This window comes from Crotalus tigris, unplaced genomic scaffold (assembly GCF_016545835.1).
Source record: "Crotalus tigris isolate CLP2741 ecotype Arizona unplaced genomic scaffold, ASM1654583v1 scf7180000018040.1558517, whole genome shotgun sequence".
Taxonomy (NCBI): Eukaryota; Metazoa; Chordata; class Lepidosauria; order Squamata; family Viperidae; genus Crotalus; species Crotalus tigris.
The window spans coordinates 1,141,156-1,167,846 of NW_024096790.1; the positions used below are offsets into that span (position 1 = coordinate 1,141,156).

Sequence of the window (26,691 nt, forward strand, 5' to 3'; positions counted from 1 at the left end):
TTTTCTTCATGGAAAATTTAAATGTTTCCGGTAATAACAGGACAAAATCAGCCAAAGTTTTACTGCCTTTATTTGATAAGATAGATAAATAAATATCAATTCTATCTTTATTCTCACTGGAAGCTGGCAAGTTTCACTCAAGTGGTTGTTAAACAGAGAAATTGTTTTAACAAACGTTTGGTAACTAGCTATTTATTCTTTTATTTATATATTTGAATTTGTTACTTATCCTGTTGTTGACATTTGTATAGATTTATATGCATTTTAATTGTGGTTGACTACTACCCTATCTAGTCTTTGTACTTTTTTAAAAAAAATAATACACAGAATACAGAAATAGAGTACAACAATGATTAAAAACTGTCTTGAATGCATTTGGGTCAATATAAAAGGGGGAAAAAATGACATTGCCATAGGTGTATACTACAGACCACCCAACCAACATAGATGAACTTTTTGCTAGTCAGCTAACTAAGTTATGTAGGAAGCACATCACAATAGTAATGGGGGACTTTAACTACCCTGACATCAACTGAGAGACAAATTCTGCACCAAATGGAAGATCCATCAGATTCCTGGCAAACCTAGCAGACAACTTTGCCTCCCAAAAAGTAGAAAAGGGAATGAGGGGATTAGCCATTTTGGATCTAATTCTCACTAACAGAGATGAAATGATAAAAGGTGTTGAAGCCATAGGAACCCTGGGAGGAAGTGATCTTATTAGAATTCAACATTATGGAAGCACAAGCAATAGAACACAGTCAAACTAGAGTCTTGGATTTCAAGAGAGCTAATTTCAATAAATTTAGGTTTGGGAAGGATTCCATGGATGAGAATCCTCAAGGGGAAAACAACTCAAGAAGCTTGGGAAATTTTGAAAAATGAGATAATAAAAGCCCAGTCTAGCACAATACCAACAAAGAGGAAAAATAACAGCTCTCAAAAGAAACCAGCATGGCTGCATAAAGAACTCTCTGACAAATTGAAAGATAAAAAGGACAAGTATACAAAGTGGTAAGAGGGGCACATAACTAAATCAAAATATCAGCAAATAGCCCGAGCCTGCAGAGATGAAGTGAGGAAAGCCAAGGCTCAAAATGAACTAAGACTTGCGACCAAAGTCAAAAATAACAAAAAAAGCTTCTTTCAATATGTAAAAAACAAGAAAAAAGTGAAGGAAATGATTGGTCTATTAGTGGGTGAAAGTGGCAAGGAGGTGACAAACAACAGGGAGAAAGCAGAACTATTCAACTCATTTTTTGCATCTGTCTTTACACAAAGGGAAAAAACAGACCAACCTATCAAAAATATTGCCATAAAAAAACAGAATAGAAACACAAGTTAAGGTAGGAAAGAAAATGGTAAGTGAGCACCTGTCCAGCCTAGTTCAAATCGCCAGGACCAGATGGATTACACCCCAAGGTTCTCAAGGAACTGGCAGATGTGATCTCAGAACCACTGAACTATATTTTTCAAAGATCCTGGAGCACAGGGGAACTACCCGAGGACTGGAAAAGAGCTGATGTAGTTCGCATCTTCAAAAAAGGAAAAAAATGAACCCAGGAAATTACAGACCTATCAGCCTGACCTCAATACCTGGGAAGATCCTGGAAAAGATAATCAAACAACGAATCAGCGAACACCTAGAGGCAAACAAAATCATTACTAAATGGGTTTGTCAAAAACAGATCATGCCAGACAAATCTTATTGCATTCTTTGACCAAGTGACAAAATTAGTGGATCAGAGGAATTCTGTGGACATAATTTATTTGGACTTCAGTAAGGCATTTGATAAAGTAGATTACAACCTACTACTTGACAAGATAGAAAAATGTGGGGTAGACAGCATCACCACCAGATGGATCCATAGCTGGCTGACCGGCCATACTCAGCATGTGGTCCTCAATGGAACCGCATCTACATGGAGGGAAGTGTGTAGTGGGGTGCCCCAGGGCTCTGTTCTGGGCCCAGTGCTCTTCAAACATCTTCATCAACAATTTGGACGAGGGGATAGATGGGGAACTCATCAAATTTGCAGATGACACCAAGCTGGCAGGAATAGCCAACACTCCAGAAGACAGGTTTAAGATATAGAAGGATCTGGACAGACTTGAACACTGGGCACTAACTAACAAAATGAAATTCAATGGTGAAAAAAAAGCAAGGTTCTACATTTAGGCAAGAAAAAACAAATGCACAGGTATAGTATCGGGAATACCTTGCTCAATAGTAGTAACTGTGAGAGGGACCTCAGAGTTCTAGTGGAGAATCACCTAAATATGAGCCAGCAGTGTGCTGCAGCTACCAAAAAGGCCAACACAACGCTAGGCTGCATTAACAGAGGGATAGAATCAAGATCACGTGAAGTATTAATACCACTCTACAATGCCTTGGTAAGGCCACACTTGGAATACTGCATCCAGTCTTGGTCACCACAATGTAAAAAAGATGTTGAGACTCTAGAAAGAGTACAGAGAAGAGCAACAAAGATGATTAGGGGACTGGAGGCTAAAACATATAAGGAACAGCTGCTGGAACTGGGTATGTCTAGTTGTTGTTGTTGTTGTTGTTATTATTATTATTATTATTATTATTAATTATTCTTACTAGAATTTATTAAAGTGCTTCCCTTTAGCAGGATTGTGTCTGCTTCATTTATTACTCTACTTCCATATGAAAAATCACTACAATCATTGATTTTTCTTAATTACTGTTTCTAAATGATATGTAAAGTGGTTTACTGCATTGTTAGTTCTTTCAAGCTTTGTTCTTTCAGGCAATGGACTTTTAAATGGAAGACTTTAAGTAAAGTTGTTTCTGTTTGCTCACTGTGATCCCATTGAAAATTGAGTAACTGCTACCTAAGTAACAATTAAGTGTATTTTTTAAGCAACATGACACATAATTATGCAATTCCTCTGATTCACTGGAATGAAAATCTTGTTAGGAACTTTTCTTACATCAGTTTGAAGCAATTCCTTTCCTTTTTAAAAGGTCTAAATTTGCTGTTTTCTGTATCTGTGTGACTGTATTCTTTGTAATGGGAAAAGGTTTTGAATGATCACTATTTTCTGATGTCTTTGGAATATTGCTTGTTCTGTAAATACGTTTTTCTCTGGTGGAGCCTTTAAATAGATAGTAATCCTAAAGGAATCTCTTCTGAAAGTTAAGGTTTGTTATATAAGTTTAGCTATTTATTTGATCCTTCACCCCAGAAGTTATTTGGAAATATGTTTTGCATGTTATTCTAAACTATGATTAACTGGGGTTTATTGAGCCTGTCACAGATGACTGGCTTTGCATATTATGCTAAACCATAAGCAATCATTATGGCTCACACATTGTGTTAAGTGAATTCAGGCAGAAATCATTACATTAAGCCAAGCAATCAGTAATCATTACAGTAAATCAAGATAGTCCAAACAGTATTTGTGATATAATATTCTTGTTCCTGTTGCAATCTCCTTTCTATTACATCTTCATTAGAGTATTAACCAATTATAAGGCATCTGCCTGCCAAGTAAATAATATGCCACTCCTTTGAACTGCATTCTTTCACTCTATTGCTCAAATAGTATAATAATGTAACACAGTATTTGATTTCCAGCCCCCATCCTAAGAAGATAAAACAGAATGTATGTGTGACTGTTCCCAGGTTGTAGGAAGTACAAATATTGTGTAAACTCTAAAAGCTGTCCTAATATTTTGGGAATAGTATGAACAAAGACAGGTTTTGTGTCACTTTAAAGTCTAACAAATTTATTGTGTGATACTTTGGGATAGTGTATAGTCCACTTAATCAGATGCTCGAAAGGTTATCTGAGTATCAAGGTAGGAAAACATCCTGTTAATTGTTATTGTAATTAAATGTTTATTAATTGTTGGATGATAATACAGAGCATCAGGGTTTAATACCCATTCCCACACATAAGCATAACTATCTCCATATATTCATAACTTAGAATGGCATGAACTTTCTATTTACATATATGGGCTACAAACCACAAGTCCTACACTACAACAAATATCTCATTCTTTAAGATGCCATAAAAATGTTTTGTTTTTCTAACATAGACTGACACACTAATTTCTCAATGAGTAGAGTATTTACATTTTCATTCTCTCTGATTGATTAACTTATTTATTTGATGTAGGCTGCCTGCTTGTCAAACTTCTCTGGTTGATTTACAAAGAATATTAATAAAAAAAAACCATTTAAAGAAATTGAATGAAATTCTAAAACTGAAGCACATCCATTGCACTGAGGGCAAATAAACACAAAATACGCTTTATTATATAGGTTCATCTTGCATCCTGCCCAATGCATGAGGACAGAAACAGATTTTCAAGGTCCATCCTAAAGGGAGGATGCTGTTCTAATGGGAAGCCATGGTGACAAATAAGACACACTTCCTACATCCCATGAAATAGCCCTGTTTTATTGATAGGATTCAGAGTGTGCCAGCCCTGTCAGGAAGTTTCATATGACTTCACTGCATGATATATATATATATATTTGATAATGTAAAACTGTAGAAATTAAGATAGTACAAGATTGTGTAGAAAAACACAGGTTCAGAATTTGTTTTTAAAGACATAAATGTTCTTTCTTAAATGGATACCTTTTAATGGATAGCAATGCTAACTAGTAAGTGATAAGATTGTAATGGGATATGAATGCATGTACCTTATTTTATCAGTTTGCTCCCAGGTTTCAAAATGTGGCAAAATCTAACATCCAAGCATTGCTGATATAGAGGTTGCTATATGGAATAATTGTATCCTTTTTCTAGGTGGTCCATCTCACTTGGTGGTCTGTGTGCAGGGATTCTGTCTACTACACTGTGTCTGTAGTAGTGCTTATTGTGGTAAGTTTTGTCAGTTTTCTTCACCATATTCTTGAACAAAGCTGAGCTTGAGATTTTGCTTCTCAATAGACCTCCTTATGGAGGATTTCCCCAATAAAATATCCCACACAAAAGATTTTGGGAGCCACCCAGAGTTGGCTAGAGGTTGGTTAAACATTTTAAGTAAATAAATAGATAAATAAGATATTAGATGTGTGTGCTTCAGTCTTGATACCTTTTACAACAGGTGAGAAGGCAACTTCCCAGAATGACCATGCTAGCTGAGAATTAAGAGATGCATCCAAACACATAACCATCTTCTTATTGTTTGCAGCTGCTCTTGGTTTTATGTTTTTAAATATGTTTGTTATTTTAATGTTGTAACTGTCCAGGATAACTTACTTGGTAAGTGGTGGGATTCAGCTGATTTGCACCATTTCAGCAGAACCGGTAGCTAATTTTTTGTTGCCCAGGCCCAGAATGGACTTCCAGAAGTGGCATCCACCCAGAGAACTGGTTGTTGACATATTTGAATCCCACCACTGGATGGATGCCTATATAAATCTCTTAAATAAAGAAATAAATCTGGCCATTAGCAAATGTAGCAGGAGCAGCATATCTTCTGCATTCTTTCATGTAGCTTATCAAGGGCAACTCGAAATTAAGATGAATTTCTGCAAAAGCAGCTCTGGCAAATTCCCATTCAGCCTGAGGTCCTGATGGTCTCGTTTGGCAGTGATATTAGAAAAGACTTTGCTATCATTTCCTAAACTGCAATATAATCCTGTGTTAGGAAATTACTAGGAAATTTAAATGTCTGCTTAATCTTGTCACCATGTGACCTGTGAAAGACATCGGCCATGAACTTTGAGAAATGTCCAGGAATGCTAAAGGTTGCTTTTAGCTTTATGAACTATTGCTTTTAATTATTCTAGGGCTGGCTGGCCTTGTTCATGATAAAAATCCATTAATTCTCCCCAAATGAGTCATCTACTTGCCTCTGAAGCTTCCAGATCTTGACAACTGGTAGTCAAATGTGATGCAGAAATAACACCTTCCCTGTGGTCCAAATTAAACCATTTACCTTTTTTTTCTTAGTACATATTGTACTGAATTTTGGATCAGTGAGCCAATGAGGTATTTTTCCTGTAAAGTTAGAAATGCAAGAACGACATACTGCTTTTTATTTTAAGGAAATCTTCTATTCACAGGAAGATCCAGTGCTTCATGCATCTTCAGTGCTTTCTAATTCACAGCCTCTTAACCTGGACTTTGCAGCTCTGTCCACCATATAATGTAATCACTGTGTACAACAAACTTCCCAACTTGACTTCCAATTCTTCTCACTTGGAAGTCTTGGAGTAGTAATCTTAATATATCAGGAAGTCCCCAGATTTGCCAAACTTGCCCTACCTCAAAAATGCTACACATACATCATCAAGCACCAGTGTTGATATGGCACCGAAGGTGGCCTTCGTTACTGAAAAAATGATTCAGGACCAAAAATCAGCAGTAACTGAGAATAAAAGTCCTAGAATGATTCTGCCTGGAGACTATTCTATACTCTATATATGTATGCATGCCACTGTGCTCTATAATGTAGCCAAATTTCTTTTCACTTGAATTACATAATTATTCAATTTTCCTTTCTTTTTCATTCTTTTTTTAGTTTATATATGATGAGAAAATTGTATGGTAAGTGGTTCTTTTCATTTCTTACATTGTTTGATTAAGAGAAGTAAACATGGACATGCAGAGCAAATCTACTCTTGGGGTTGGATGGGATTATTTTTTGTAAAACCTCCAGCACATCCTCCAACTTGGATTCTTTCTGTAATCAGGATAGAAAAATGGGGAGCTATTCTTTTCTTTCTATTACAGGTGGAGACAGGTGGTTGTGGACCAGTTTTATTGATGTGTTAGTAAAGCAAGAGGCTTTTGGATCCTGAAGTCTCATAGCTATTTCTAATGGTTTCCTGGCACACTTTGCTTTGCTCCCCTCATCAGTGATCGGAAAACTATCAGCAGAGTTTTCAAGGAATCTAGAGTCCTTCTAAAATGTGGGGGCTTTTATGTTGTTAGCAAATCTTTATTTCAATTGATTTATTTTTGGGGAGAGTTTTGGGGACTCTCAGCCAATTTCCCAGCTAAGGAAAGATAGCTGTCTCTTAAGTTTGTTTAGGTGATGTGGTGTAAGAGCTTGTTCTGCCTTGGCAATATTTTTGATTAGAAATAGTTGTGGGGGGAGCTGGGGAGGTGGAAGGTAGCAACTGATTGGTTTTAAGAACACTATGAAGCATTGAGAAAAAAACAAATTGAAACTGGCTGCAGGAAGGAGTGAGTAATAAGAGGTACAAAGAACAGGCAGACATAACAACTTCTTTGTTTTAATATATAAAGTGCTAGAAGTGGGAAATAGTGTATATGATATATTCCACAGAAAATATGTATCACTACCACAAATGGCACTAGCTATACTACTAATTTCCTTCCTTTTATTTATTTGAGGTGGGAAAGCCTTATACTCATCATTATGTATTTCTTCTATATACTTATCATGAAGTAAGTACTCTTAACTTCTTCTCTGTGCTTTAAATATGTGTGGCTAAATAGGTGTATGAGCTTGCAATGTACTTTGCTAGATTACTAAGAATAGCTCACTTTCCTTGCTTTATTGATGTTAATTTCCCCAACTAGTAGTGGATTTTCTACTTAAATGTATATTGTCTGCAATAACTTGAGTCTCATTCTTATGGGACCTACATTTGGGCTACTGAAATTGAAGATAAACAAGAACATTTGGTGTTTATGATAGCCTTTCACTGTCTAGTGCCCTCCAGTATGTTGGAAGCCACTTCCATTATCACTAGCGAGCACAGCCCTTGACAGTAGAGGTTGAGGTAATGGGTATTAGTCCAATGTTGCATTATAAGAGCAAAGAATATGGAATGCATCCAAGAGAAGTAGTTTTCCAAGGAAACTAAGGAAGCAGCTGTATATCAGAAATATTCTGCTTATTTCTTCATATTCAAAATAGCCCATTTGAAAGAGCATTGTAAGCAGCCAAGGTAAGTAATTGGGGGGAAGGGAATTGCACAAAGAAAGCTCTAATTCAAAATGAAGTATGCTTGCATTTATGGATTTGGCTTTGGAGAATTTGAATTAGTTTTTATATTGGCTATTAATCAGCTACCCTTGCAAGAAATAAAGGCTTTTCTTTTATATTTCTTTTTGCAATGCTAGAGAAATAATAATCAACATAATTATTTTACAGCAGTGTCATAAATCATTGTTTCCAAATTAGAAAACATTTCAGAGGGGAGCAAGAATAGTTCAAAAGCCTGGTGTGCTGTGATACACAGCCACTGGATCATGCAATCAGAGTTAGAGGTAATGCTGTAAAGTTATGTTGGGTTCACGGATAATTCTCCTGTTCTGAAGGACTCATGAATCTGGCCTCTCTCTTCCGCACATCCCTCAGCAATATGGATTTTGAAAACACAGTACAAGTAGTCTTTGACTTATGACCACAATTGAGATCAGAACTTTCATTGCTAAGCAAGGCAATTCTTAAGCGAGTCAAGCCCTATTTTGTGACCTTTTTCATCATGGTCATTAAATCACCACATTACATGAATCACACAGTCATTAAGCCAATCCAGCTTCCATCATTGATGTTGCTTATCGAGAACATGTTGCAGCATTTCAGTTACTGTATATAACATAGATATGACAGCCCCATTGCCTGGCTCATAGATCTCTGTAATATTCTCATTTCTTGTATGATCCAAATGAAAATGTAAGCACATTTGCTTTTAGTGGGAGAGAAATAAATATCACTTTAATAGGAATTGAAACTAGTGGGATCTAACAGTGCTTAATTTTGGCCAGATCATGAGGGGCCTAATTATAATGTAATCATCAGCTAGTTATTCTCAAATTAGACGACACTTGATAAACTGATGCATCACAATCCAACTTGCTCCCAGTGGTTGTGAGCCCGCAAAACAGAAGAGAGCCAAAGTTATGTTCTTTGAAACCTTAACATTTTTCTCTTTATACTTCTAGATTCAATATGAAGATGCAGAACTTCTTTACTATCAAAAGTATGAATGTTGGTAATGGCAACACTGTGAACAGTGAACTGGAAGATGGTAATAAATATTATGACATTAGCCGTGATGATCCATCCATACCATTGCTATGGAAAGGTAAGGCTAAGCAGACATGAGCTGAGCAGAGGATCTGGGAAACAATGCTATTCACTATTAGTGATTCAGACTCTGATGGCAGATTTCCACCATCTTAAAATAAATGTATTTATATTTAATAAATGGGCTGGACAAACCCAAGCAATCCAGGGTCACTCATCCTTCTCTGTAATACTCTGTAATTACATATTCTGGGCCGTGTATTTAATTAATACAGAGCATTAATAAGGCCTATCTTGTCTGTGTGGTACTGTTCTTGAGATGAGTCTTCAGGTCAGATTATTCAAAATAATCCTTTAGCAATGCTCAGGATTTTGCAGCAGATTCTAAGAAGGTGAGAGTTTTCAGATAATTTGAAAAGAAACATTTCTTTCAGTATTACAGTTAATGTTAGAATGAGGATCTTCAGGATCATCATAATCATGCTGGGTGAAAAAATAGAATTGGTAATTAGCATCCCGTTATTTCCAAAGGAGAGGACTTCTGAATGAAACTGCCACCTCAAAATATAGCTGAGAAACCTGGATGTAGGATATATATATAAGTGTCATGAGATTTGCAAGCAGTAAAAGTACTAAAAAAAAAGCTTTGTTGCTTTCCCTGCATGGGGAAATATTCTAGCCACTGAATAACAAATGCTTGTTATCCATAGAGTGCATTACACTATCTTGAAAAGGCATTGCATACCTATAGCTAAAATGAAGGTTTTTATGTTCATGAAGAATATACAGAGATCTCGTATCTTGTGCCATTCAAGAGCTGAGAGATGGCCTTATTTCTGTTAAGTGAAATACGCCATGGATTAATAAACTGCAGTGCTGAAATCTGTTCTATAGCTTTTTAGACTGGTGTTTTACTTTGTCAAATCGACCATCAGTCTAAATCTAGCTCTGAGGGTTGCTTCCAGCAAAGATGCTTAGGATATCTGTTAATATCTCACTGGAGACAGCAAAGCTTGGATCTCATCCTAACCTTGTCCATTGTCTGAGTTCAGAGGCTGATTATTGCCTCCAAAAAGGCACTTGCTCTCTCCCAACTACATTCCACTTTCTGATAGCAGGAATTCTATTACTTGAGGGTACAGATAAAAGGAAGGTTTTCAGACTGCTATCTTAAAGCTTGTAAGTTTATTGCTTTCAAGAGGTACAAGGAACAAACCATTTTTTAAAAAAGCTTCTGGTACAAGGTTCTTATATACACAAAGCTCTTCAGCGAGTGGAAAATCCAATTTCAGACAAGTCTTCTATGCAAGAGAGAAGGCTTGTATTTTTGCAATTAAGGTTTGTGCTTTTAGAATAACAGCACAGTGCCTCTGTTTTTATTGTGAAAATTGTTTATATGCTCTAACTCAGTCCATAGAAACTCACAGTGATGAAATACATAGGCAGACTTGTATTGAACCAAGATGCAATGCCTCAAGTATGTGTCCACATACCAGAGGACTGGCTTCTTGGGTTGTGGTTGTTGTTTTGGGAGCAAAAACAAAAAGTGGTACCTTAACCTAACAAACAACAAATATTTCAACAAATATTTCATTACTTTTTTTTTCATGACCCCAAGTTTTTTCAGTTGCAGTTCATTCCAAAAAAGATCAGAATGTCAGAAGAAAAAGGGAAACTGGAGAGGGCATTTTAGCAGGCAGCTCTAGATAGATGGAAATGAGAAAAGCTCAGCTGTTGAAACTATTTTCTGCACAGTGATGAAATATTGGAGCTCTACAGGAGGCTGAAGTCCATTAAGGTTTTTATCAGTAAACCACTTTGCAATATGGAAGCTCTCTGTGAGAAGTTTTCATTTAAGATTTAGCACACAGCTGAGTATACCTCTTGGCTCCTATGCCATTAATTATTCTCTACTGAGCCATATCTGTAAGATGTTTATCCACTGTATTTTGTAGTATTTACTCCTACAATAATTCTTACATGCCGCACATTCTGTACTAGATGTATCTAACTTAATGCCCAGATCTAGTGCACTCCAGATCTGTTAGACTTCAACTAATTTGAGTCCCATAATTCTGGATTCATGCTGACTTGGAATTATGGAATTTAAAGGGCATCAAATTAAAGTGGGTTTAAATGCTCAAAATGCTTTGTGTTAGCTTATAAATGCCTACAAGTCATCTATAGAGATGAATATTTTTGTTCCCTCTTGCCTCCTCCCACTTAACAAAAATTAGGGCTGTGGTTAAAGGATAGGAGAATCTCCAACAAGTTTCTAGCCAAATTCACACTCAGAATTCCTAACTCATTTTTTATGATTCAACAAATTTACTGTGGATCAGTAATACAAAAACTAAATGCAGTGCAAATTGGCTCTCACCTTATAGATTTGCTGATGACCAATGTGATTCTGTTTTGTGTTCTGAATATAGATTATAGAATTATTTAAGCTTTCTTTATCTTCCAGTATCTATTGGTTAGCACATGTTTCCTTCTTGAAAGACAGTCTTCCTGTTATTGTTCAGTCATTCAGACATTTCCTACTCTTCATGATCAGGTGGACATCATTAAGCTGGGATTGTCTGTCAGTAACTGCTTCCTTGAATCATGCTTCTGTTATCAGTAATAGTTTCTACTTTATCTTCTGTTGGGCTCATTTTCAATTACCTTCCATTTTTCCAGAATCAAGGTCTATTCCAATTATTATTGCCTTTGCCTTGCAGCTCCAAAATATTTAAGTTTTAGTTTAATTATTAATGCTTCCAGTGAGGAGTCAAATTCCATATCATCTAGTTACAAATTACTTCTTCTTAGAGTCCAGGGGTTCTCAGCTATTGTTTTCACATCATAGTTCAAAAACATCTATTTTCTTCATTTAGCTTTTTTGATATTCCAGGTTTCATGGCAGTATGTTGCAACTGGGAAATGGTGGCTTTGAATTATACAGCTTTGTTGTTAGAGTAGTATCTCAGTATTTTAATATGTTTCTCTAACTGTAACAGTCTTTCTTTAAAGTAGCAAACAACTCCTTATTTCATGGTTTCTACTAGTATCCCTATGAATTTTTGGATCTAGAAAAGTAAATTATTACAACTTCTTTTTTTATACTAGGTTGACATTGTACAATGACTTACTCTTAGGGACTTTTGTAATATTGAGAAGACCAGCTTTTTACACTCTTTTCTATCTTCAGTAAGGTGAAGTCTTGTTTGGTTTTCCTTATTTCCAGTCATCAAAGTGGTATCATCAGCATATTCAAATTGTTGATGTTTCTCCAGCAATTTTAATGTTTTATCTTATAAATGCCTACAACAAGTTCATATATAGAGATTAATATTCTTGTTGTCTCTTGCCTCCCCCCACTTAATAAATGTTTGTCTTCTAATCCAGCATTTTTCTCAAGCAATATTCTGCAGATAAGTTAAATTAATAAAATATAGTCCTCTTCCAATTTTCAATCAGTAGGTTGATGAATTTGTCCAGTACACCCATGTTTTATTCACAGTGATTTATCCACTGTCAGATTATATACAGTCAAAAGCCATTATATAATTGTTAAAGCAAACAATATGTGTAGTTTTGGAATGTTTGCATAATTGTAATACCTGTTTCTACATATAAATGGGTAGATGTCATTTCCAACCACAGAGCATCCTTTAATGGCAGGTGTTATTGTTAACCAGACCAAAAGAGGCTGGCCAAAAAAGCTTTTGATTCCTCCATATATTAATCTTTTCCTGTACGTATGTCAACTTGTTTACAAATCATAGTATCAATGCCATCATTCCAAAGGCACTCTTTTAAGTGTGAGCTGGGGAAATGGGAAGGTGAAAACTTTAGTCTGTTTCCTACTGCACTAGCAATTATGTAATTATGGCTTATATAGTGGATTGTCTGCCCACAACAATTCACAGATTTTTTCATCCTCAGGTTGCTAAAGTCCATTTTTTTTCATACTCATTACCCTGCAAGTGTAAATTAGTTAATTGGTTATACACAATCAAAACTGAATGTGATCTTCTGGAATCTTCCCTGCTTAGTTGTCCAGCCCAACCCTGAACCTCATTGCAACAGCAGGAACCTGCCATTAGAACTCAGCCATGGTGAATGTGTGCAAAACATTGTTCTAATTATAATGCGTAGCCCAAAATAAAATAATAATTTTAAGCTTTTTCCTTGATTACCTTTTCTGTCTTTTCTTTTGAAATCACAGACCTGCAGTTGTCATGTGTGAGGTTTTTCTGGAGAATCATCTTTAATTGTGTGGCTTGAATGAATGTTTTCCTCGGACTTTCATGCCTTCAAATTGAATATTATGTACTAATGGTTGGTTGGTTTTAATAAACTAATTCTTTTCTTCTTAACATAACTGATTGTGTGCAGTACTGCTGCTGAGTAACCATGGCAATAGAGAATAACATTGCCCTTTAGTTGGCACACAACTGCCCATACACTTCTCACACTAGTTAATATTTTATTTTATTTTATTGCAATGTGTATTCTAACACATATGTCTCGTATCTGCTCAGCCTTATTGTGCTTGCTGTTTCTAGCTGGTAGCATTTGTTGTTTGATTATGTGCATTGATTGTTGCTTCCTTTTACTAATACTCACAACTGCATGTTATATCTTTTGGTCTAGAACAGAAGTTAGTACAGTATAAAGTAATTTTCTGGTTAACAGTAAGGAAATAGTTCTTATTGCCTTCTTTGTAGGGTTTTTTTTTTTCCTGGTATCTCCTTCCAAATACTAATCAGATCTGACCGTACTTATCTTTAAGTAGATGGTCATAATTAGGCAAATGCTGTCTTCTAGTTACATTGTCACAAATTTATTAAAGCTAACTTTTGTTAAACTAGTTTCACATGTTCTAAGAACAGACAGTTTTCTTCTAAATATAACCTGAAAGTTTAATGAATCTGCTTATTTGATTATCAGGAAGAAACATTACATTTTAACAAATTTAAGGGAATTGTGTAGTGGCTATGTAGCCAGCATAGAGTAAGCAGATAGCCATAATATATATAGAGAGATATATAATCAATGTAATAATACTACACTTGAAACATAAAGCAAGAAGATTCATGAGTGAGGATCAGAATCTAAGAGGAAAAGAGTTTATTTCCTCATAAAGCCAGTATAAAATAAATGGACAAATATAGCAAAATGTCCTATTTGACACAGATCCTATTTTGGCTACAGATGAGAAATTGAATGGTTTATTAGTTCTGAAGCATTGGATTACATACCCTCTGAGTTACTCAAAAGGGGCATTATAAACAAATGTGGGCAAAAGTATAAAAAATTAGAATTATTAATTGGCATTGTGGTCACTAGTGAAAGGAATACAAGAGCATGGACGCAATTCTGTGGTGATGGTCGATGAGATTATTTGTTCCAGTCCTCCGAAATACCGTTTCCCTGAAGCTGGCTTGCGAATAATGATTACCAATAAATTTGGGCCAAGAACCAGACTACGGATGGCAAGCAGGTTAATTATTAATGAGGTGAGTCCACAGTGGAGAAAATAATTAAAATGTTGTCTAGCTTACTCAATTACTTTTTATGAGCCCTATACATTTAATTCTTACTATGTACTGTTCTTAAAGTAATTACTTCATAGTGTAAGCTCTCAAAAATTAATATGTATTTATATTTCAATTTGCAAATTGAAATATTTTATGAATTATACATAGATAATATTTATCATTGAATTATATTACAATTGAAATTAAAATTAAATTCAAGTAAATAAAATTAACATGTGCATTTCAATAAAATTAATTGAAAATTTCAGTTTATAAATTGAAGCCATTAGTAAACTGAAGCTATTAAAAAAAAGAAATAAATCCTTATGTTGATTGATGGGAAAATATTTTTCAAAGATAATGACTTACCAAAAGGACATACTACTGAAATAGATAGGAGTTCAGTTAGTCGTGATTTACAAGCCTAGTTAATTTCAGTAAGTTTCGCTCTCTTCACACAATGCACATTTAATATATGAATGTCTCTGCCTGAGAATATGGTGATGGCCATCAACTTAAAATGCTTTAAAATAAAAATATGCAACTTTTCTTGACTAAAGGAACCTATTTGGTCCTGGAAAGGCAGCCTTACTTTAAAAAATAATAGGAGATGTGGGATAAAAATGGTGTTTAGCTTTTGTTTAATTAATGATATTTAGATTTCATTTAATTAATATAAGTATACTAAGCATAGTTAATAAGGATATTTTCATATCTGTTGGTATTTCAGAAGATGATCGAGATTTGACTCTTCTGTAGGACTTTTAGGAATAGATGAAGAATATGATTTAACTGCTCCTCTGATTAGTTAAAGGGCACCAAGCAGACTGGTTCTATTACTCTGACTTCTTTAAACTTTTAAGTATTTTAATTGAGAACATAGTGGCTTAATGATGCTGGAGATGGTTTCTGCTCCAGCAGTTCGAGTCCTAACACTGCATGTCACGGTGAGCTCCCGTCACTCGCCTCAGTTTCTGCCTACCCAACAATTTGAAAGCATGTTCTATGCAAGTAAATAAAATAGGTACCATTTTGGGGGGGGGAGCTGGTGCTCTGTGCAGGCAGTCAGATTCATGCTCTCTGAACCTTCCTAGCTGCAGTGTTCATTTTCAAGGCAGCTCAGGTAGAGGGAGGGAGCCTTGGATGACCCTGCAGGAACAGCTGCTTGTCTTTCTTTTTGGCCAACTCGCCCTCTTGTGCTGCACCATGGGAAGTGCATGAGCATTTTCTACAACAGAGCTAGTACCTTGACAGCCAAACTATTACTATACAACTTCATTTTAGTCTCCTGGCTAATGTAACAACAAATAACAATTGGGAATATTAGCTTCTTAGAATTTAAAAGCCCAGGTAAATAAATAAATAAATAAATCAACCACATCCAGGTGTTTAAGGAGCAATATGCTCTTGCAGTCATTGGGCTTTTTTCTGTACATTTCAGCGTCAGCGTCTAATTCATTCTTCCAAAGGCCAGTTGATTCAGAATGGAAGACATGAGAATATTGAAAACGGGGCCATCCATGCTGACAACCAAGAAGAAGCAGTACACATTGCCCTGTCTCCATTTTCACCACCAGGTAAATATTCAAGGCACATTGTGGAATAAACAAGACAATTTCTTTAGGAAAAATCTGCCAAAGGATAAGGGCTGCAAAAAAGAAAGCCATTTTTTTTCCTGTTAGGCTTGGGAATTCTGAAGTCTACAAACCTGAAAGTTGACAAGTTTAAGAAACACTGTTTTAGAAGAAATCTGGACCTGACCTGTGGAATAATTTTTTGGGTCTTCTAGAATAGTGTTTCTAAACCCTCAGCAACATTAAGATGTATGGTCTTCAACTGCCAAAATTCATGTTTCTTCAGCTTGTTTTGAGCTAGTGTAACCTCCAGCTATAAAATGTTACGTAGCCCCCAAAAGTAAATTACTACAGTACAGTGGCAGAAAAAAAAGCAAACATTCTGTAGCACTTTAAGATTGAAAGTAATTGCTAGCAACATTCAAAATCCAATTGTAGTTTTGGCTGATGTTTGGTCCTTGATTGATACATAGCTTTGGCAAATTGCTCTGTTCATATCTGGCTCTTATTTCATTGAATTTTTCCCAATTTCCCAACCTCAAAGCAGGCAAAATTTCAATTTTTTTCTGTCTTGCTCTTTTCAGAAAGTAGTAGACTAAATTATGAATATAGTTGTGGTTTATACTGCTAGCATATTTTTATTAGATTTTCAGCATTTCATAAAAAGTGTCTTATTTTTTATCTTAGTTTTGATAATTTTTGTATCACTGACCACATTCAAGAACAGCTGTTAAACTTTAGGCTATAATAGAATATAGGTTTGGGAAAGAGGCTAGATAAGTGGCTGTTTTGATTTAATTTTCCTCTGCCAGAATGACATTTTAATTTGGTGGGAACATAAAGAATGGCAAAATTATCTGGAGGCTGCAGTCAAGATTTTGAGAGGCTGCTTGTGGCAAATGTCCCTCAATTCATGAGGGCAATTGGATATGAGAAACAAAGCTATTTTTGGGAATGTGCATTTCTCAAAGTTTGCAAGGCAATTATTGAAAAGCATATAGACTGCTTATAAAAATGGATACAATTCTAATATAAAGTAACTGATCTGATGATCTGATATTATATCATATACTAAATACTGACTAATGTACATATATACATACACACACACATAAACATACACTTCTGAGAAATTTACATTAGCGCAGTACTGTGGCTATGGATTAAGATTTACATTATTTACTGATCAGAGCATGATTGGAAAAGAGAAAAAGTGGGTTTGTGCTTTAGTTCTTCCTCTAATAAAGGGACTTTGTTTAAAGGTTTGTATGTAAATGCTCCATGTCTGTGAAAAGTAGAACTGAATCATCTGGATGCTACTGACTTTTATAAAATAATCATCCCCATCCCTAAATTGGGCATTTAAGAATCTGCAGGCTAACTAGTACAAGTTAATGTGGAGAAAATATTCATATGGAATTTTTGTAAATACTATTTCTTTTTCAGTGCTTGATTTGAACAATTTAGAAAGTACTAGGAATTTGAAGAGAATATGAGGACATTTCTTAGGACATTTTTGTTGATTATAAAGTGACTCCAGTCTGCTTTCTGGATAATTTTGGTCTATCTATTGATTTATAAAATGCTGCAATCTCAAGTTAGAAATGACAGCTTGGAATATTGATCATAGCTTGGTACTAAAGTTTCAGGGTATACCTAGGAATCTGTCTAGGAAAAGAAATAGTGGGTAACCCAGCTATATTTCTTATTCCTTGGCAGAAGCACATTGATGTTAGGAAAGGTCTAAATAGAACCACCAGCTTTTCTTTTACCAAAGCCATTGTGATCTTATATTTTCTGTATTTCCTTTTAGATCCAGTTTATGTCAATTTAGACAAATCCAAGTAAGGCAATGGCTATCTAGCCTGGAAACAGCACTCTGCTCATTTTATGGTCTCTTGTTGATCATTGCTGGGAGTGGGGTGGTAAATTAGAATTAATACGCTCTTAGCTAAGATTGCCCCAGTGTTTCTTTCCTGAAATGAGAACCATTTATTATTCATTTTCTATTATTTTAACTTTGTTGTTATGGGCTGTTTTTAGTGATAGAAAACATTCTGCTTCATTTTTTAAAATAAAATAAAATCTGGTTAACATAAATGTACAAGCTGGGGAAGAACTGAACAGCAGACTATACTGTAGAATTATAGTGGCTACAATTTATCTTTTTTTTTATTGAAAATTTTTATTTTTTCCATTTGAACATTATAAAAATACAATACAAATTTAAAATAAGATAAATTCATAACCATTGGTGCAACCCGCCCATTCCCCCCAGGCTGCGTCTACCCTTTCTTAAAACATTCCCTACTTCCCTCCTCTTTCTCTCCTCCCCTCCTACTCTTTCCCCCTCCCCCTCTCCTCTCAATACCCTACTTCCTCTCTACACCTTCTCTCCTCTCATCCCTATCAAACCCATGAACGCAGCATAAGGGGAGTGCCCGGGCCGCACTCCTATAAACAACCATTATCTATACTACACTTACCCCCCTCTTACCCTCCCTCCCACCCCCAAACCCCCTCTCTTCACTTCCCAGAGCAGAATACAGGGTTAATAATAACAAAATTTAATAATAAAAAAAAGAAAAGAAAAAAAAGACAAAAGAAAAGAAAAAAGAAAATATCATAATTAACCTTTAACTCCATAACCTATAAGACAATTCTCTATAATATTTGTTATAATATTCATTCATAAAATAAATGAAACTTTTTAATTCCATACTTTTTCTGAATATAATCTATCTATCTTCTCCATACAATGATATATCTTTCTTGTGTATGATCCTTTAAATAAGCAGAAATTTTTGCCATTTCTGCAAAACTAGATACTTTAAATGTCCATTCTTCTAAAGTAGGCAAAGAATCTTTCTTCCAGTATAAACCTACTAATAACCTTGCTGCAGTTACTAAATTCAACATCAAGATAGTTTCTTTTTCATTTAAATCAAGCTACAATTTATCTTGAAGAGGGCTTTTCTGTCCTCGGGTCAACCTTAACTTTCTTATCCTATTTGCCTTGTTGAAATGTTTCATGCCAATACTCTGGGACTCTTCCATTATTTGGAAAAAGCCTTTGCACATACCGGTACAATGTGTACATGTAGCAACCTCTGTTGGCAACTGACTGTGCATTGTGAAGAATGCAACAACTTTGCTTTGTGGAGCATTCTCAGAGCAATGCTATTCCCCGAGCAATGGCAAATTGAGGCATTTCTTGAAAAAGAGGACCTCAGTCTATGTATGGAGTTAACCAGTAGAAGATATATTTGTTCATTCATTAGATGGTTTTACTTTGCCTTGAAGAGCCTGCAAATTATAACAAAATCCTATCAATCCTACAATGAAAGTTTTGCCTTTGTTGCTGTTTATTTCCTAGTCTCATTTTAGAATACTTACTCGTTTTATTCTTTAACATCCTAAATACCCTTTAACATCCTAAAGAAGGTTTGCTTATTTAAAGGACTGCCTCTTCTGGCCAGATATTATGACCTTGATTGGCAAGCATCTTGGAAAAGTTTCTCTCTTCCTAGGACCATTAGTTGGGAAGAGGAATCCTTTTTCTATATCACTCCAAATTGTGGCATTCTTTTCCTTTGAAACTGCAACTGCGTTACAATTACAATTTTTTCTCTCTTTGTTTTTCCAAAACATTTATTTTTAGGTTCTTCCAAATATCTTCAGTATGGCTATTAAATGGCTTAAATACATAGTTTTTTAAAGGATCCGTGGGTGTTTTTGTTTGGTGCCTGCTTGTTAGGACTGAGAGTACCTTAAGTAGTTTTTCTGTAATAACGGTAGCAGCAGTAGTAGTAGTAGTAGTAATAATAATAATATGATAAAAATGCCAAATCCAATCTAAACATATGGTTGACTGTGTGACCAACCATATATTTTAATCATATTGTGTGACCAAACATAATAATTTAAGAATTGTGATTTAAGGAAAAAAGAGATGAAATCTATACTTTTCTGGATCTCAAAGCCCAAAGGGTTAAACAGTTTTTGTAAAGAAAACACATGATTCACAATAAATGTGGAAAATGGAGGGAAGACTGAGGTTGTGTATCTGGCTACTATATTTCTTCATATACAGATAGTCCTCAAATTACAACAGTTCATTAAGTGACTGTTCGAAGTTACACAGGTGACTTATGACCGTTTTTCACACTTACAACTGTTGCAGCATCCCCATAGTCATGTGATCAAAATTCAGTCGCTTGGCAACTGACTCATATTTATGATGTTATGGGGTCATGAGATCACTGTCAAGGTTCCGACTAATGAACCCAGCCAAATCAGAACTCCAAGGCTTGAAGCTTCCTCAAAGAACATGTTTATTGGATACATAATATCGGCATGATCCAAAGTAAAACCAACTCTAAAATTCCCACATGGATTTAATATAATTAAATGTAACACTCCCTACCCCCTACTAGGCCAATAATCACCGCTACTCAATGAGGACAATTGGTGGGCTCCGTGACACTCCTCTCCGACTTTCAGCACCTGTGGGATGACCTTGGTTCTCACGGGACCACTCCGTGTTTAGTCTAGCAATAGTTTCACTTTCCTTCCCCCTCCTCCCAACCTGTGTGGCAACTAAGAACGACAAAGATGGCTTCAGTCAGGTTTGTTTCAGAAGTTGACAATCACCTTTTATGGTCTTCTGACAAGCAAAGTCAATGGGGAAGCCAGATTCACTTAACAACCGTATTACTAATTTAACAACTGCAGTGATTCACTTGACAAGCATTTCAACAAAAGTCATAAAATGGGATAAAACTCACTTAACAAATGTCTCACTTAGCAAGAGAAATTTTGGGCTCAGTTGTCGTAAATCGAGGACTGCCTGTAATCCCAACCATCTTGGGAATGCTTTTCAAGATATTCTTGCTTCAAGTACTGCTGTCTGAGAAACAAGAGCAATGAATGTAGCACAATTCAGATATGCTGTCCCTCTCCCCAGGCAAACTCCACTAAATTGGGAATAGAATTTGGGTTCACTTTCTTCCTGTACCTTCCTCTCTGCTAAAATGCACAACTATAATATTGGCTTTATTTCCTTCTAATGTATTCTAGTACATAACAGCAATGTACATCGACAAACTGGTTCCCTTTTCTTTTCTTTTGCTCTTCAGAAGGAAAAATGGAAAAACTCAAATGGATCCTGACCTGGCCACTGATATTTCTCCTCTTTTTCACCATCCCAAACTGCAGCAAGCCACGCTGGGAAAAATTTTTCATGGTGACATTTCTCTTTTCCACATTATGGATTGCTTTGTTTTCCTACTTTATGGTGTGGATGGTGAGTGATTGCAAAGATATGGGGGGGGGGTGATTAAGATAACATTTTTTATGAAGTTAGGGAGAAAACAAAGGCAATAGTAATGAAGAACATTACTATTTAAATCTAATTGAAAGACAGCAAAGGAAATGTTTGATGTGTGCAATATCAGCATTCAAATAATTCTTTTATTTTAAAGGAACAATTGTGATACTTAAAACGTAACCTCCTCCTTTTTTTCTTTTTTTTTACTTTTTTCATCCTTTGTTCATTTTTCTAAAACACCTAGCAAATATTTATGTTACTGGAAAATGCCATATCTTGCCTTCCAGTTCACCTAGCCTTCTGGAGCCTGTTAAGACAGTGTGTTAATCAACTTGTAGTGTTGACCTGATTAGCTTCTTTTTCAATAACTAGGAAAAATAAATCTTGTGTCACAGTGCCACATTTGGGTTTCAGCCAAGGACAAGTGGAGATTCTTCTTTTCTCAGAGTTGGTGGTGTGATTATTCATTGGATTACCATTTGTCATTTCATCTAGTCTTAATCTCAATCTGGTGTCCTATGGGTATGCTAGATTTACAAATTCTAAAAAAGCCCAGACAGTTATTGCAGTGCAGAGAGTGGTGAGGATGGCAGAAAATATCATTGGCAGTTCCCTCCCTTCCATCCAGGACATAACATATAAGCATTGCTTGAGCAGGATCTGCAAGATTGTCTGGGACACTACACATCCTCTTCACAACCTGTTTTCCTTGTTACCTTCTGGGAGCAGGCTCCATAATATCCAAAGCAGAACATCCAGATTCAGTCACAGTTTTGTTCCATACAGTATTAACCTTGTGAACTCTAAAGCTTCCTCCTTCCACTATGTATTCAAGATGGACAGTGATTAATATTTATATGTTATTTATATGTAGGGGTATAGGTTTATATATGTGTTATATATAGAATGTTTAAATGTGTATTATCTATGTGTACACTTTTGAGAGCAAGGAACAAAATTTCATTTTTAATGTGTGCCAGTGTGCCCACAGTAAAAAAATGACAACAAAGGTTATCTATCTATCATGCTGTTAGGAATTCTTAGAATTAGAGTCCAGACATGGACCCATGGAGCACCCTATCAGGAAAGCTGTGTCATATTACTCACAATTAACACCAATTCATTGATCCTATTTTAATCCAAGAAACACAGGACAGCATACACAAGCATCTCTTGCTAATTTAATTCTCAAAGCAGTAAATCCCATGAGGTAAATTTGGATATAATATTGGGATTAATCTGATTAAGTCAACCCTGTGAACTTCATGACAAAGTGTGGACTTGAACTCAAATTTTACTAGTCTTGTACATTAATTATGCTTTCTTTAGGTTTCTGCTTCATACAGGAGAAAAAAAAATACTTGAAGATAAATAATTTGAAATTTTGAAGTTCCAGTGGAACCAGTTTAGACATAGCTAAGTAAAGATTGTGATCATGCAGAGTTTCTGCATTCCGAATATGCACATTCACTGGACAATGAAAAGGAAAAGTGAAACAGAAAAGAAAACCTCAGCTTTTTTCTCCTCAGTTTTTATTGATTTGATTTTAATGTTGCTTGATTCCAATTGACTCTGGGCAGTTCTCAAAATAAAGAACATAAAAACACCCTGTAAATATAAATGTAATAAAAATTAATGTAAAAAAAAAGAATCACATGACAATTACAAGATGGTAGTCTGGGCAACACGTCAATACATATACAAAACAGAAGCTGCAAAGCATTTTTACTGTGTCCTAGGATTGGCCTTCTGTAGTGTGGCATCTTCAAGATATTGGTCTAGAGTTGCTGTCACAGCTAGCAGGCATGACCTTTGCGAGTATAAGTTGAAATCCAACATGTATAAAAGATGTTAGATTTCAGAATCTGTTCTACATAGTTTATGGCTGCTAATTTGTTGTAGCATAGAAATTCTTGTGTTTATTAGCTTGGTTCATTTAACACCCACTTGCTCAAGCAGTTAAAGATGGTCTAAGAGTCAAGATGTTCTATTATTTTCATCAACTTGTTTTCCTTTGTTGCACAGGTCACAGTGATTGGTTACACTCTAGGGATTCCTGATGTTATCATGGGCATTACTTTCCTAGCTGCAGGAACTAGTGTACCAGACTGCATGGCCAGTTTAATAGTAGCAAGGCAAGGTAAGGCCTGCACTGGTTTCAGATAAATGCTGTGCTTGTTTTGTCTATGAAGATTCTCAGTCATCCAGGTCATGGTTGTCCCAAAGGTGCTTTTTCAGGAGGCAACTGGGCTTTCTTGTTTTTCTTTGACTGGATGGTGGGGAATGGAAGGATTTATACTCCTTGCAGGCAGCTGGTCATTTGCTTTCTTTTAGAGGGTCGTTGGGGTCATCTGAGTAGTGCAAATGTGTGTGGAACCTTCTGGCTGCACTTTGGGATGAACACTCACGAATGGTGCAGGAATATGAATGGATTTCCAGAAAACATTGCAGACTATAGGAACAGGGCAAAACATCCTGCAGCCAGAAAGTTCCACACCCATTTGCATTACTCAGGTGACCCTGAGGACACAAATAATCCTCCAGATCAGGGGTCTCCAACCCCTGGTCCGTGGACCGGTACCAGGCTGCGGCATGCCAGCAACCGGTCCGCACAAACAAGCAAAGCCCCATCCGTGGGATGCAGGCAGCACATAAAGCCACACCTACTCCGGTCCTTGGAAAAACCTCTCTCCACGGAACCAGTCGCTGGTGCCCAGAAAGTTGGGTGCCTCTGCTCCAGATGACCCCAAGGACCCTCTAAAACAGTGGTTCTCAACCTTTCTAATGCTGCGACCCCATAATACAGTTCCCCATGTTGTGGTGACCCCCAACCACTTATACATCACCAGGTGTCAGGGGCGTGGCCAAAGAAAATGGGGAAAAAATGGCGGACAGCCTTGTTTGGCGACCCCCGTGAAATGGTCGTTCGACCCCAAATGGGGTCCCGACCCACAGGTTGAGAACCACTGCTCTAAAATAATGCAGATGACCAGCTATTTGCAAGGAATATAAATCCTTCCATTCCCCACCATCTAGTCAGAGCTGAAAAAGCTTCTTGGATGAGAAGCGAAATGTCTTCAAACCGAAAAAAGAGTCCAGTTGCCTCCTGAAAAAGCACCTTTGGGACTGTGCTTGTTTTCCACATCATTAAGCAGAGCTCCTACATTATTGTTGTAGAGATGGGGCTGAGATTGTTAAGATCACATTCATTTCATTCAGGTTTCAACACAGGCTAATATCATTTGAATTGCCTAAATTAATATCTGAATCAGAATGCAGGTATCCTTCAGTTTTTGCAATTTTTCTTAATTTTGAATTACAGTCCTCTGATTAAAATGTGTGCAAAATTGATTAACAAAACCTGCATACAAATATGTGTGTGTTAAGAGACATTTGAGAGAAAATACTGTGTAGGAGGAAATTGCTTACAAACCACTGTATGGTTTTATACTTTGGAAATGCGTAAAATTGTCTTAGTGAAAGTGTGAGCCTAAACATTCATGCCATTTTTAAAATTACAAATTGATGTCTGTGGAGATTTTCAGTCATCCAGGTCATGGTTGTCTCAAAGATGTTTTTTCCAAAAGGCCACTGGACTTTCATTGTTTACCCTTGAAGAAATTTCGTTTCTCATCCAAGAAGTTTCTTCAGTTCTAAAATGAAGAAATTCAGAACTGAAAAAGCTTCTTGGAGGAGAAGCAAAATGTCTTCAAGGAAAAACAAAGAATATCCATTTGCCTTTTGAAAAAGACCTTTGTGGGTGATCCAGATGCAATGCTCCACAATTCCCATTATCCCATTCATTTTAGTCGAAAAGCACAACTAAATTATTTACAATTCTTGGACTGACTAAAAAATATCTCAAATATTCAGGAGAGAAATATATTGATACAGATATCCAAGAGAGGAAGGTGTTAGTATACCTTTTATAAGGGGGTACCAGCCTTCTCAATATTTTATTCTGTATCTATTATTTGTAATGCAAATTCACATGTAAAGTTTGAATCACAAACACCAATTTAAAACAGCACCCTCCTTTCTTTAAAAAAATTTTTTTTAAAAAAAATATTGCTTTAAACATACACATATGTAATATATAAACAAAGGGTGTTTTATTTCAATATTATTAATCTTGTGTTGATTCAATTGATTAAATCTCAGATATTTAAAAATATTTCAGTAAAAATAAACTGTGGGAGCTGTCGTCCAATAATCAGAAATCTCTGTTTTATGTTTCATGAAAATTTAATCCATTTATGGATTTGATTAATTTATCAATGCTGCAATCTCCAATTCACCATCAACTTGTTATTCCAGTCTCAAGAGTTAAAATAGACTAGATTTTATCCATTTTTTTCTTTAAATGCCTTTGTATTGGGGCTTTACCAATCAACAGCCAAATCTGAGATTTGTAAAAAAAAAAAAAATTCCCCACAGAAATTATTAGAATTCATTGGATCATTACATTGGAAGGGGTGTGTCATTTTGTGTAGGAATCCACACAGAATTCCATAATATTGGAAGAGCCCCCTTGTTCTCTGTGAGAATCTAAACCTCAGCATGCTAAATAGAACTAATTTTATTAAGCTACATTTTGAGATTCCAAATATAATGTGACCCTTTGAATGTCTCAGGATTATAACATACTTTTAAGCCCATTTATACCTAAACTTGCCCTTTCTCTCCCTCAATCAAAATAATTGGTTCTGTGAAGAATTATTGTAGGGATTCCTGGCCAATTTATGGCCTACACTCATTACCTCTAGATGAGGCCTCTTAGTAGAGGAGGAAAGCTTATTCTCCCTGTTTCTTGCTTGTTGTAAAATAAATCATTGTATGAATCAAAATGGTTTGAATTGTGAAATGTTTATTTTTCAGGATTAGGTGACATGGCAGTGTCCAATACAATTGGAAGCAATGTATTTGACATTCTTGTGGGGCTTGGAATACCATGGGGCTTACAGACTATGGTGGTTCATTATGGCTCATATGTATGTATCCAGATGTAAATAAAACTGTTCAAAGTTTTTGTCACAGAAAATATGATTGAAGAAAACAATTGTTTGGGTATGGTTTAGTTGAAATCAGTTTTCCCCAACTTGATTAGTTGTAGATGCATTGTGAGCTAGGACAAGAGGTCCCAGTCTTCTCAACTAGACTTTGGCCATAATGGTCAATTATGCTGGAAATTGAAATAAGACCATATTGGAATTGTGCCAATTGCAACATGGCCTTATTCAGAAAAGGTACCCTTAATAT

At 35.9% G+C, this 26,691-nt stretch overlaps 1 protein-coding gene across 2 annotated transcripts in view; it reads left to right on the top strand.

Annotated features, from left to right (window-relative positions):
- Window positions 1-26,691, top strand: part of SLC24A4 (solute carrier family 24 member 4) — a 123,207-nt gene that overhangs the window by 85,637 nt on the left and 10,879 nt on the right. The window contains exons 7-15 of one of the 2 annotated variants that reach the window (XM_039346979.1): window positions 4,795-4,869; window positions 6,518-6,543; window positions 7,357-7,410; window positions 8,917-9,059; window positions 14,339-14,508; window positions 15,971-16,106; window positions 21,242-21,408; window positions 23,458-23,572; window positions 26,311-26,423. In XM_039346979.1, coding sequence (XP_039202913.1) covers window positions 4,795-4,869; window positions 6,518-6,543; window positions 7,357-7,410; window positions 8,917-9,059; window positions 14,339-14,508; window positions 15,971-16,106; window positions 21,242-21,408; window positions 23,458-23,572; window positions 26,311-26,423 — 999 coding nt within the window. The remainder of the gene's footprint in view (window positions 1-4,794; window positions 4,870-6,517; window positions 6,544-7,356; window positions 7,411-8,916; window positions 9,060-14,338; window positions 14,509-15,970; window positions 16,107-21,241; window positions 21,409-23,457; window positions 23,573-26,310; window positions 26,424-26,691) is intronic. The other variant, XM_039346980.1, reaches the window with a different exon arrangement.